This window comes from Gymnogyps californianus, chromosome 2, assembly GCF_018139145.2.
Source record: "Gymnogyps californianus isolate 813 chromosome 2, ASM1813914v2, whole genome shotgun sequence".
In the NCBI taxonomy this organism is placed as follows: domain Eukaryota; kingdom Metazoa; phylum Chordata; class Aves; order Accipitriformes; family Cathartidae; genus Gymnogyps; species Gymnogyps californianus.
In genome coordinates, this window is record NC_059472.1 from 46,026,573 (window position 1) to 46,039,590 (window position 13,018).

Here is a 13,018-nt window from a genome sequence, read left to right on the forward strand (position 1 = left end):
ATAGTGATGATTTACACTATAAAGTTTTACATAGTAGTTTTAATTCAGATTTTGCTTTTGTCTTCACATTTCCAAAATATTTCTGAAGTGTGAACAAGTGGCACCAACTTCCAGATGACACTTCCAATGCCTGGGCAAATTTTGTAAAGCCTTCTGTAAATTAGCTTGTTCTGGCAGAATTCAGTTGAAGATAGTAATTGTTTGTGATACCTATGTTTGCTATCCCCGTATAACCACATGATCACTTAAGTTGATAGCACTTAAACTGACAGTGAATTACTTTGTTCAACCCCTTTGAAAATACAACAGCACATTTATTTAATTGAATGTTTCCGGGGTGGTAAATTGTAGACACAAACATGCTCTGTCCACAGAAGAGGTCTTCAGTCTCTTCCAAACCAAACATTCCAATTCATGATGGGCTATTAAGTAGTGACTATTTTGGAGCATGTAGTTTCCTGGACAAAGCCATATACCTCATGCCCAAATCCCATTTTTGAAATTTTAGATTTTATAAAATTATTTGGAACAACAGTTCATCTAGTAGTGGAACACTTGATAGGCCACAGAAGGACCTGATAACAGTGAAGTCTCCTCCTTTTTTTCCTTCTTTTTTGCCTCCATCCTTCATGTGTACCAGATAAATATTTTTTGTTGTAGGTTGTTCCGTGAAAAGGAACTGAGAAAGCTAATGATTGCTTTTGGATTAAACTAACAAAGATATACAAACAAGTTTACCATCTGTTGCAGGGTAAGAAGCTGAGATTTTCTTTGGAGAGCCCCACAATAAGTGGCAATTCAACCTAATCTTGCATGTCTTGTAGGATGATAACCCAAGAGGGTATGAATGCAGACAACAAAAATTCTAAATGTCATGGTGGTTTGAGACATAAATGGAGTCTAGTAAAAGAGTGTTCATCTTGAGGTTTCCATCTTGTGTAGGAGCACCACTGACAAACAAGTGATACTGTTGGACACTGTTCACAAAATGTTCCAGAGTGAAGACCTTCTTTCAAATACTACTCGTCAAGCATTTATGGATCGCTCCCTCCTCACTCTCTTGTGGCACTGCAGCTTGGATGCACTGAGAGAATTCTTTTGCAAGATTATAGTACAGGCTATGGATACACTTAATTCCAGGTTTACAAAGGTATGAATTACTTTTTTTTAGGATTGGGGAAGGTCTAATAAAATGTTGGTGTTGGTATGTACATTTTGCTTAACTTTGAGTGAAACACTAATTGAAACTATTTGCTTTCCAGTTTTCTGTATCTTGGAGCAGAAATCTGTGCCAATTACATAGTTTGATTATTACCGAGAAACTTTTCTTTGTTCCCCAACACACTGTTCCTTTGAAGTTAATTTATGTTTGCATATCTACTGTGTATAAAAATTGAAGTTGGAATGTTATCTATATATCTAAAGGGGTCTGAAGTTCTGAAGCAAAAACCCATTCTAACTTTGAAATATAAAAGCTGTATAAAACTGTAACCTGTTATTACGTTGTAGGAGAGAGATATTCAACTTTGATAATGAAAGCTCTTAAATTAGGTGCCTTACTTCTAGAGAAAGAAATACATCTTCTAATCATTGCAAAGATCCTTCAGCAAGGGATTAGGAACACAGATCTTCCTTTCTCTATTTACAGCCTATCCTCCAATTTAGAGTATAGTTATATGCAATGATTTTGTTGTCAGTGGAGGTCTCTGCTCTTGCTGTAGTTCTTCCCTCCCATGATTTTGCTGATGCAGCTGTTTAAAGGCAGCAGGACAAACAAGATGCTGAAATGATCCAAATTTAGTAATAGTTATTAAAAAAAAAAAAAAAAGCTAAAACCAAGACGTATGTAGAGTCACCACTATGTTTCTGTTCCTGTAAATGTTGGCACCAAAGTGAGGGGCATAAAGAAACCCGTGAATGATACCCAGTATGGTGACAGGTATGTATGTTTTGCTTACAGGTGTTGTGAGTCTGAGCCGTTACTTGGTATTTTGCTTGGTTTACTCTAATATCACTATAATGATTTAGGCCAATTGTAGTTAAGACAGCTCACCTGATAAAGAGCAGGTCAACATAGTTTTAATAACTGTATTACACAGGAACTCAGAATCTGTTAGTCTTTTATTATCATCAGCTCTTTTCTCTGTTTTAGAAGGTAGAAGTAGGCTGAAGGCTGTTTCTAGTAGAAACTAGAGTAACTGTGGAGCTACTTAGGAAGGGCAAGATCCAGGAAATCTCTTTCTGAAGTTTTGCTTATTTGTTTCCAGTCTAATGAATATACTTTTGATACACAAGTCACCAAGAAAATGGGGTATTATAAGCTGCTAGAAGTGATGTATGTGCGTCTTTCAAAAGAGGATGTTTACTCCAAGGACTCTAAAATTAACCAAGCTTACCGTGGCTCCATGAGTGTAGAAGGAAATGAACTTACCAAGACACTAATAAAGTAAGACTATTCTTTTATTTCCTTTTAATTTCTAATTAGGTTTTGGGCAGACACACTTTTTAGGTATGCTATATAAAGCAGAAGATTGATTTGTTCAAGGGTAAATGTAATCTGTGATGTAGCTTTTGATTTTTAAATGGAATACACAATATTGAATTTGCATTGATAGAATGATCTCTAGCATAGACTACAATCGTATGTCAGGATAACTTTTGCCTCCTGTTTTTGCCATTTTTTTTCTATTTGTTAAGCTTGTGCTTTTATTTTTGCTTTTCAATATGATTCTTGGCCTTTAATTTGTGTTTTCACAATTTCAGTTTCAGCATACTTACACTTTTATGTAGAGTATGGTTCTGTGTTGCAAGATAGATATTTATATGATTGATGAGAAGATGGGATGGATTTTCATTTACATTTCATAATACAGCAGCACACCCAGTAGGTGTAATTTGGTTTCATCACCACTGCAGAGAGGGACAAAAGATTAACACTGAATATATATGCTAATTAATATTATTTAGTTTGTTTAATAGTCTGAAAAAAATACAAGGTGCCTGAATTGCTGTTCATTTTTTTTGTTTTATTTTAATTTTATTTTACAATACTATGTCCTATGAGGACTTTAAAGAATTTCTTGGCTATGATTTGCAGAAGATCTATAAATGGCTGTGGGCACAAGACCTATAAAAATTGCATGTAAACTGGTTTTCTCTGGCTAGTCTATAGCATAGCTTAGCATGCCTGTCCATTCATAATTTCTTGGGAAAGGACCGTGAGAGAGATTTATGCCTGCGTTGAAACATATCTCCATCTTCTCTGAAAATGGCCTATCATCGTATTCCTGATGTTAAGGACTGCTGTGTAAATAGTTGGGGAAGTTGGCTTTGTCATTGCTGAATGGTTCCGTTTTAGCGCAATATACCTGCGGAGAAATTGAACAAGTCTGAGGTGGTTTAATGCTGATAATGCTATAATAATAAAGATCTCTTGAAATTATGTTGATTCACTGGTCTCTGATTGGGGCCTTTCCTGTGCTTCTTAAAAAAAAGACTTCTGATGGTGTTTTCTTGCCTGTTTGTATTTTAAGGTCATGCTATGATGCATTTACAGAAAACATGGCAGGAGAGCGTCAGCTGTTGGAGAAGAGGAGACAGTATCACTGTGCAGCATATAATTGTGCTATTGCTGTTATCAGTTGTGTCTTCACTGAAAGTAAATTTTATCAAGGCTTTCTTTTCACAGAAAAGTTAGAAAAGGTGAGAAGCTGTTGTTGCTGTTAGAAGGCTTCCAGAGCATGAGACACAAAGTGATTTTACCTGATTGCAATAAATCAAAGAATCAAACCTAAATGACGTGCAATTATATTAACAAACTACCCACTGAGGCAATACAAGGAGTCATAGCTGACTTTCTTGCATCCTTCACACAATTTGAATTGCTGATGAAGGTTTTACTGTCTATTTGGGAATGGGTGAAGCAGTGATACATTCACCCTGTTTTCCCTCCACTCTCAATCCATTTTCTAAAATATGAGAGAAAAACCTATTTTTTAAGTTCTCCAGTGCTTGGAATATACTTGAATAAGAAATACCCTCTTTACAGAGCACATTGTCTGTGCTGTGAATTCTTGAGTAGTTGAATAGAAAAATTTTCTTAAAAGTATTGATCCAGAAGAGAAAACATGCCATATTTTCTATATTGTACGTTGATCTGTTGTTTTTTAAGAAGAAATAAAATATGTTCAGAGCAGTTGTTATTGTGTGCAGCATTATAATTTTGGTATTTCCAAACATGCTTTGGTTTGCAGAACTTGCTGATTTTTGAAAATTTGATAGACCTGAAGCGTCAGTATACATTTCCTGTAGAAATTGAGGTGAGTGGAATTTCTGGGCTTTAGTGTTCCTAAGTAAAAAATGAGTATGGCTTTAACAGTGTAGTCACTGTAGACCAGGTCAGTTCTCACATACAGAGAGAGAGGATTCTGTCGTGAATGAAAAATGGAGTACTCCTCTAATGTTTTAAAATACATTTTTCTGAGAGAAATCCAGACTTGCAATTTAGAACACACCTGCAGTGCACGTAACTTTAATATACTTTTTAGCACACTTACTCTGGTAATGAACGGCTGTAGGAATAAGTAATGTAGCTGTTTTTCTGTAGCATTAATTATAATCATTTACAACATGGGATTTCCGTTCATGTTAAATGGTTTTGGTCATTTTTTTGGCAGTTCTGTAAATAAATAATTGTAAATATTTATTTATTTATAAACTGTAAATTAAAAAAAATAATTTTCAAACTTTATTTCTTGCTGTTTAGGTGCCTCTGGAAAGGAAGAAGCGGTACATTGCTATTAGAAAGGAGGCCAGGGATGCAGGGAATAGCGATCAGGGTATGAAAGTCATTTATGACTATGAAAAAAAATGCGTTCTTACCTTTCATACAGTGTTCATTGATGTGTTGCTAATTGGCTTCTGCAGTAGCAGGAACAAATAAAAGCATTCAATGTACTTGATCTAAGAACCAATTCCCACCCACCCTCAAGTTTTAGCTTGTTTCTTGTAATTACCTTGATTAATGGTCTGTTCTTTTGGCTATTTAGATGAACCCAAGTATTTAGCTTCTGCATCATACATGATGGATAGCAGTTTGAGTGAGGAAATGAGTCAGTTTGATTTTTCTACTGGAGTCCAAGGTTTTTCTTATAACTCCCAAGATGTTACAGCTAGCAGCTCTCGCTTCAGGAGGAAGGTAATTTAGTGACTTATGTGCTGTGAGGAAGAAAAGTTTTATGGTTTCTAGCAATTGCATACCTTTATCGGGGTTGAGAAGGAGAAAATTCTGGTCTGCTATATTTGTTCTACTTGACTGAGAATGGGTTCCTCCAGAAGATGAGGGAGGGGACTTGAGCTGTGTCTGTCAGTCATTTTTCTTCTTCCCTCTCTCCACTGTCTACAGCTGGAGAAAAGCAATGCCCTACATTGGGTTTCTAAAGTTGAATAATGTGAGTGAAGTCCAGCCTGAGTTGTAAAAAGGTGGCTTGTGACTTTGTGTGCACTCAGGAGTATCCTGTGATGGTTGTGTTTTGCTGTTAGGCACCTGGTTTCCTCATTTCCCTCTTCTTTTGGTCTTTGAAGGCACTTGACCAAGCTGGTTGGATCAAATGCATAGAATAAATGATCAAACGCTTCGTTATTTTTGTATCTCTGTTGTGGCACCTTGTATTTAATTGTTGCTCTTGGAAGAACAGCACTTAATATCTTCCAAGACTTGAAGTTGTGTTCCTTCTGCAGGCAAGAGGTGTCTCATCAACAGTAATACTGATAGGATAGATATTTGGTATAAAACAGAAAGAAAGCTTGTGAAAGTATCATAGACACTGAAGACGAAATCTGTCAAAATAACTGTTAACATTGGTAAGGATAAACTGTTTCCATGTTTTGGAGCAAGAAGGTGTTTTAGCTGCAGTGAAGTTAACCAGAAATGTACTTTCTATCTGCTTTGTGTAGTAATGTAATTTCTAACTAGAAACAATTTTCATCTGGGATTTACTCTGTGTAGCAAAAGAGAGAGCTGCTGTGGTTGCTAGTCAGTGTGAAACAACACATCCATAAAAAAAGGCTTTCCCCCTGTGGAAGGTGTTAACACGTTCTTTCAGCCATGAAATGAAATAATTTCTGTGAGGTTCAGCTAACTCTTCCTGCTTCCAGCAGTTGCCACACTGTCGTGGTTTAACCCCAGTCAGCAACTCAGCACCACGCAGCCGTTTCCCCTTCCCCCCTCCCAGTGGGGTGAGGAGGAGGAAAGGAAAGAAAAAAAAAGTAAAACTCGTGGGTTGAGATAAGAACAGTTTAATAACTAAAGTAAAATATAATACTAACAATAGTAATAATGAAATATAATAATAATAGTAATGAAAAGGAATACAACAAAAAAAAGGGGGGGGGGGGGGGGGGGAACCAGTGATACATAATGCAATTGCTCACCACCCACTGACCGATGCCCAGTTAGTTCCCGAGCTGCGATCCGCGCCTTCCGGCCAACTCCCCCCTGTTTATATACTGGGCATGACGTTCCATGGTATGGAATACCCCTTTGGCTAGTTCAGGTCAGCTGCCCCGGTTCTGCTCCCTCCCAGCTTCTTGCACACCTGCTTGCTGGCAGAGCACGGGAAACTGAAAAGTCCTTGGCTGAAGATAAGCGCTACTTAGCAACAACTAAAACATCAGCGTGTTATCAACATTATTCTCACACTAAATCCAAAACCCAGCACTGTACCAGCTACTAAGAAGAGAGTTAACTCTATCCCAGCCGAAACCAGGACACACACCTATCCTGGCAGGTAGTAAAGTCAGAGTAATATGAAGTTGACATCTGTTGGCACAGAAAGTAAAAGATGTGAACAGCTGATACATGTATTTGGGAGGTGTCTGTTTGAACAATGCATTTGATGTATTCCCTGTTGCACACACTGAGCGTATAGTCAAATCTGTAAACACAGATAAGGTCAGAATGACTCATGGCATTATCAAGATTTAAAAGAAAATACAGTGTTGTTATTAATCATAGTAACACTTTTTTTAAGGAGCCCACAGAATACATGGTTTTAAATGATGAGATGGAACTGGAAATGGATGAACTCAACCAACATGAATGTATGGCTTCTATGACCACTCTGATTAAACACATGCAGAGGAACCAGATCACACCCAAAGTGGAGGAGGCCAGTATTAACCAAAAAGTTGGCATTTTTTCACTAATTATACCAAGAAAAGGGAGTCATGATTGAATCCCTTCATTTATTAATTTTCTTGGCTATACTATAATGAGACCTGTGTGGCTTGAGCTGGGGGCTTTTTGGCTTGGTAAGCCTGTTTGGTCCAAGAAGTAAGTTGATTTTTCCTCATCTCTCTTAAATTTCAGGGGACAGTTCCAGTAGATATTCCTCTTTGGATGAAATTTCTGCACGGCAAATTAGGAAACCCATCTGTACCACTAAATATTCGCCTCTTCATAGCAAAACTTATTGTTAATACTGAGGATGTGAGTTATTTTTTTGTCATATTTTTTTCTGTTAACGTAACAGATTGTATTATAATATCAACTGTGTAACTCTTGTGGGGTAAAGTATTTCATCCGCTGAGACTTTTGGGGCATTCAAATTGAGTAGCTTGCTGTGATAAAAGGGAGTACATTCATAGCCCAAAATTCCAGATAGTGCCAGTATTTTGAATGTAATATAAATACTTTTTGTCCCAAACTCTACTTCTGTAAGTAGAGAGTGTCCACAATATGTGTATTCTGTAAACTATAAGTAATTGATTCATTGATATTGCGCAAGAGATATGGCTGATTATGTTTGCCATCTTTGCAGGAGCAAATATAATGTTTTTTTAATGGTCACAGATGAGTCTTATGGAAACCCTTAGAGCTAAATGATCTTCTGGTTGCAGAAAGATATTAAGATATCATAATGTGTCTTTGCCTGAGAAGAAACGTTTTCTAACTCTCATTCTTGGGTAAAACATTCTCATCCTATTTCATACAGTGGTTTTAAAGTATAATGTTTCTCTCTGAAATATTCCAAATCCAAAATACAAAAAGGCTGAATTTCAGAATTAATTCAAGAAGCTTTATACCCACTTAATGCCACTTTCTTAGTAAAGCTGTCTGAAATGGAAGGGTAGATGAATGGCATACTCTTTCAGATCCTTTAGGGACAGGTTTTCTGCATGAGAGCCACATTATGTGGGCCCTAGTGAAATAATTAACTTTATGTGAACATTTGGTTAAAGGTTTCTAAGCAGAAGTGAGGCAAGTAGTTATGGATACTTTTTATTTTAAAGTTATTTTAAAATTTTTGTGGTTGTTGCTTCAGAGGTTAAGCAAAGTGATAAGAGGTTGATTTAGCAGTCTTACCTGTAATGATTATTGAACAACAGGTTATTGAATAGTTGGATAATTTGTACTTGATCACTGATTCTCCTGTTTTCCATAGGTTTTCCGACCTTATGCAAAGCAGTGGCTTGGTCCATTGCTGCAGCTTGTTGTTTCTGGGAATAATGGAGGTGAAGGGATTCATTACATGGTAGTGGAAATAGTAGTTACTATCCTTTCCTGGACAAGTGTAACCACTCCCAAAGTAAGGAAATGTGAAACTCATTTTTATTATTGTTGTGACTATTTGGTAAGGAATGAGTGAGTTTGTTATTATGTACTTATAATAATTTTCTACATCAGTCCACTGCTTCTTTTAGATATTAACTTCCAAAATAGCTTATTTACTTGCTTGCTTTCATAAAACAACATATGTCTTTATGCTGGAGTCACTATGTTTATTTTTGCTCCTATTCATTGTAGGGGAATATTAAGGATGAGATTTTAGCTAACAGATTGCTTGAATTCTTGATGAAGAATACCTTTCACCAAAAAAGAGCTGTGTTCAGACACAATCTGGAAATCATAAAGACAGTTATAGAGTGTTGGAAGAACTGTCTCTCCATACCTTACAGGTAAGCATTTAGACAATTGCTTTCTTTTATCAATATTTCAAGAATATAAGTGAACATTATCAAGGAGATGAAAAGGTAAATTCAGCTGCAATAGTAAACTTTTTGTCCCTAGAGTTGACAGTAGAACTTCAGAACTGAACTCTCCAGAGGTTGTAACTTAATTTGCAAAACAACAAGGAGAGAGACAGGGAAAACCATGTAGAGGATTACAACAGCAACAACAAAAGCGGGAGTAATCTCTGCAAAGACTTACGTTTTATTTGAAATTTTGGGTATTATCACTGAAAATTGCTGCACTCTTACTAAGACTTCTGCGATCTGCTGTGCTCCTGAACTTGTTGCAGAGAATTTGTTTGAGCTTACAGTCTCTTTTTAGGTTGGTTTGTTTGTTTGTTTTTTGCAAAGACTTATTCATTGAAGCTAAATACTTACTTCTTTCTGAATATATGCTTTCTCCTGGTTTTGGTGGGAGTGTATATGTGTATATACATACTTTCTGCTTGTTTTGGTGGGGTTGTGTATGTGTGTATATATCTGTATATACATAGAGAGTGAGTGATCTACGGTGTGTATATTTTGGGGTTTTCATGTATATCATTACTTTTATGTTTTTATCCAACAGTTTAATATTTGAAAAGTTTTCTAGTGGAGACCCTGATACAAAGGACAATTCAGTGGGAATTCAGCTGCTGGGAATTGTTCTTGCTAACAATTTACCTCCCTTTGACCCGAGGTGTGAAGTAGATCGTGCCAGGTGAGAAATGCAGCTTTTTGGCGAATGATTTTGATAAAAGCTTAAGGCAAAGAGAGCAGGTCTAACTTGTCAGCGTGAAGTATGGGAGCTGGATTGCTTGTTTATTGGAATTATTTGTCCCATCATCCGTTTGCTGTTGTCTGTCAGATGTAATGCTTTTCTAGCTGCAAACTGCAAACCACATTTATTTTGGAAAATATCTAGAAGGATGTAAGCTTTTTTACAGTGGGCCCCAGGGTTGCAGTTTCATGGGAATTAACAGAGTCAGGAATTGCCAAAGCAAGGATTTGAGACACTGCAGGTGGAAAATCCATGTTGTGCTGTATTCAGCTCTTCTAAAAGCAGTCACTGTTCCCCTAGGCAGCTCAGGTGAGTTTTTTGTTTCGGTTTAAAACTGGATGCTGGAGCAGTGGCTTACAGCAGGTCTGCCTTTTCTGTTAGGTATTTTCAGGCTTTGACCAGCAACATGGGCTTACTAAAATATAAAGAAGTTTATGCAGCTGCAGCAGAAGTGTTGGGACTTGCTCTTCAATACATTGCTGAGCGAGAAAATGTAAGTGAACTGTATTGTGTGTTTGACCATTCCTGTCTTAATTCTGTGTACATCTTTTACATGACTACTCAATTCAGCTCCAAAAATGAATGTATTTAAAACTCAACAGTTGGACAAACAAGCTGGGAGGTTTAGGACTACCTTTTGAATATCTGTATCTGAAAATGTTTAATAACTTGCAAGTTTTGATGTAAAATTTAAAGGTATTGTATTTAACTTTGAATCCAGTTATTTTCTAGGTGGTGGATAAGGTGAATGCAAAACTGTTACTCACCAAATCCTACAGTACTAGAACTAGGGGATAGTGCTTAATGATCACAGAAATCAGTTTGAGACAGATGCTAGAAGTACTTCTTCACACAACAGTTAGTGAACTTCTGGAACGTGTTGCCAGAAGAGGTTCTGGGGGTAAGTAGCATCAGCAGGTTCAAAGAGAAATCAGGCAAATTCACACACACAAAAAAATCCATGAACAGGTTCTAAAAACAATAGACAACAATGTACACTCTAAGACCCCTAATCTAATGACAGATGCATGTTGGGTTGTATGAGAGAAAAGAAGGACAAAATGTAGCCAGACTCATGTGCTCCCCCTAAATATCATTCTGCAGCTGCCTTTGGAGACAAAAGTACCAAGATACTGGCTAGGTGGATTATTAGTCTGACCTTGTAGGTTATTCTTACTTCTCTCCCTACTATTCTTACTTCTTTCCCCACTTAATTGCATTCTGGTTGTTCTTTCACAGTTTGTAGAGCATATTTCATAAATTAAATTCCTGCAGGTCTTCTCTTTCACAGTCTTCCAAGTTCCATTATAAGCAGTGTTTTGAATAAATGAGCAAAGATGGTGCAAGTATTTTATCCTATACAAGGCTTATTTCTTTGACATTAAGTGAAGGTTGCTAATTATTTTTCACCTTTTCATTAAAAGTGTCTATTTTTTTTACATTCATTAATTGGAAATCTGCCATATCGAATGAGAAGCTACTTATTATTTATATAAGCATACTAAGCAACTTGTATTTCAAAATTAAGACATTGATTCCAAACCAATGAAAGGAAGCTCACAAATGTATTGTTTGAGCAGGCAATCATGTGTTTCAGCTGGGCATAGCTGTACAGCAGCCATGAAGCACCATAAATGTTAAGATGAGGCAGGTGGATCTTACCTAGCGAAATGCACTAGAATCAAACAGTACAGCAGCAGAACTATGTGTCATTAAGGTGTTTATGAGTTTCATGGCTATGCTTGTCTTACTGTCTTTGTCATTTTCAGGTACTTGAAGATCCAGTTTATGATTGTGTCATAAGACAATTAAAACATCATCAGAACACCCAACAGGATAAGTTTATTCAATGCTTGAATAAAGTTGTTAAGAATTTTCCACCTCTTGCTGACAGGTATGTCATGATTTACATGGTATGTTCCTTGTAGATCTAGAGGAATGATAGAAAATAACTTTCTTTTCTTTGTGGGCTTCTGGTTGTGTTAAGGTTTATGAACGCAGTATTCTTTTTGATACCCAAACTTCATGGTGTGATGAAAACCTACTGTCTGGAAGTAATAATGTGCCGGGCAGAAGAAGTACCTGATCTCCACTTGCAGTTAAAGAGTAAAGACTTTATCCAGATCATGAATCATAGGTGAGTGGTCATGTGATTACAAAAGTGGATGCATAGTCTAAATTTCTTGATAAAATATTCTGTGCTGACCACAACATTTTTACGTTCAGAAGCATTTATAATTCATGTTCACTTTTTGGTCGCTGCTATCCTAATTTGAGCTAATGGAATCTGGGAGTTAAGTATTAAGATGGCTAGCTCACTGTGAAAAACAAACAAAAAACCCTAAATAGCGTTAAGTTGAAACACCACCTGGATGTGAATTTCTGTAGTATGTATTAGTTTAGTTATATTCTTACTCTTAGGTTGAACTCGAAAGTATGTACCTAAAGCCCTTTATGCAAAAACAAATATTATTGCTAAAACCTAAACTGATCTTCTGGTTCTGTGTGTAGCTGTGAAGAGAAAAGCAATGTAACTATTCTTTTTTCCCCTCTCTTTTTAGGGATGATGAAAGGCAAAGGGTTTGTTTGGATATAGTGTACAAGATGCTGTCTAAACTAAAACCACTAGAACTTAAAGAACTTCTTCCTGGAGTGACAGGGTTCATTTCTCACCCTTCTGTAATATGTCGACAGCGCATGTATGATATTCTGATGTGGATTTATGATAATTACAGGTGTGTATTCAGTGCAGATGTTGTCTTTCAGTGGTTTGTCACAGGCAGAGTGAAAGTGCTTGTAACACTGTCTTCCAACTTCACGTCCCTCGGTGCGAGATTTTTGCAGTTCTCGGAAGAATAGAGCCTGTGGTTTGCCTAAGTAGCTCTGGCCTTTGGTGGCAATTTTATCACTTCCACTAAGGGACAAAGACTTAGACCTGAACTTTAGCCCAGAACTAGGATGTTGCATCACCGCAGCTTGGTGGCATAAGAGGTCTTAGCTCTGATGCTCCCACTTTTTTTCTTGTTGCCGGAATTTGTGACTAGTAAGAATTGTACACTAGAGAAATTTGCTTGTAGGTAGAAGGTGTATTAAGGCACTTCGGCATGATCTGGATCCCTTCAATCTGGTAGTATAAAGATGTTCTTTCTGTTTGACCCCTTAGAGTAGGGAACAGGCACGTACGCAGTTTGACAAGCGACTTGCTGTTGAATCATCTTAGTTATGTGCTTTTTCCCAAGGTAACTT

General features: G+C 36.9%; 1 protein-coding gene across 1 annotated transcript in view; it reads left to right on the plus strand.

Moving 5' to 3' along the window:
- The window catches only part of PRKDC (protein kinase, DNA-activated, catalytic subunit), an 85,223-nt gene that overhangs the window by 37,067 nt on the left and 35,138 nt on the right, over positions 1-13,018 (plus strand). The window contains exons 41-55 of the mRNA XM_050890725.1: positions 943-1,150; positions 2,268-2,446; positions 3,534-3,702; positions 4,254-4,319; positions 4,766-4,838; positions 5,049-5,197; positions 7,032-7,169; positions 7,370-7,489; positions 8,445-8,588; positions 8,807-8,958; positions 9,581-9,712; positions 10,154-10,265; positions 11,542-11,666; positions 11,760-11,909; positions 12,334-12,507. Of these exons, the coding sequence (XP_050746682.1) occupies positions 943-1,150; positions 2,268-2,446; positions 3,534-3,702; positions 4,254-4,319; positions 4,766-4,838; positions 5,049-5,197; positions 7,032-7,169; positions 7,370-7,489; positions 8,445-8,588; positions 8,807-8,958; positions 9,581-9,712; positions 10,154-10,265; positions 11,542-11,666; positions 11,760-11,909; positions 12,334-12,507 (2,091 nt within the window). The remainder of the gene's footprint in view (positions 1-942; positions 1,151-2,267; positions 2,447-3,533; positions 3,703-4,253; positions 4,320-4,765; positions 4,839-5,048; positions 5,198-7,031; positions 7,170-7,369; positions 7,490-8,444; positions 8,589-8,806; positions 8,959-9,580; positions 9,713-10,153; positions 10,266-11,541; positions 11,667-11,759; positions 11,910-12,333; positions 12,508-13,018) is intronic.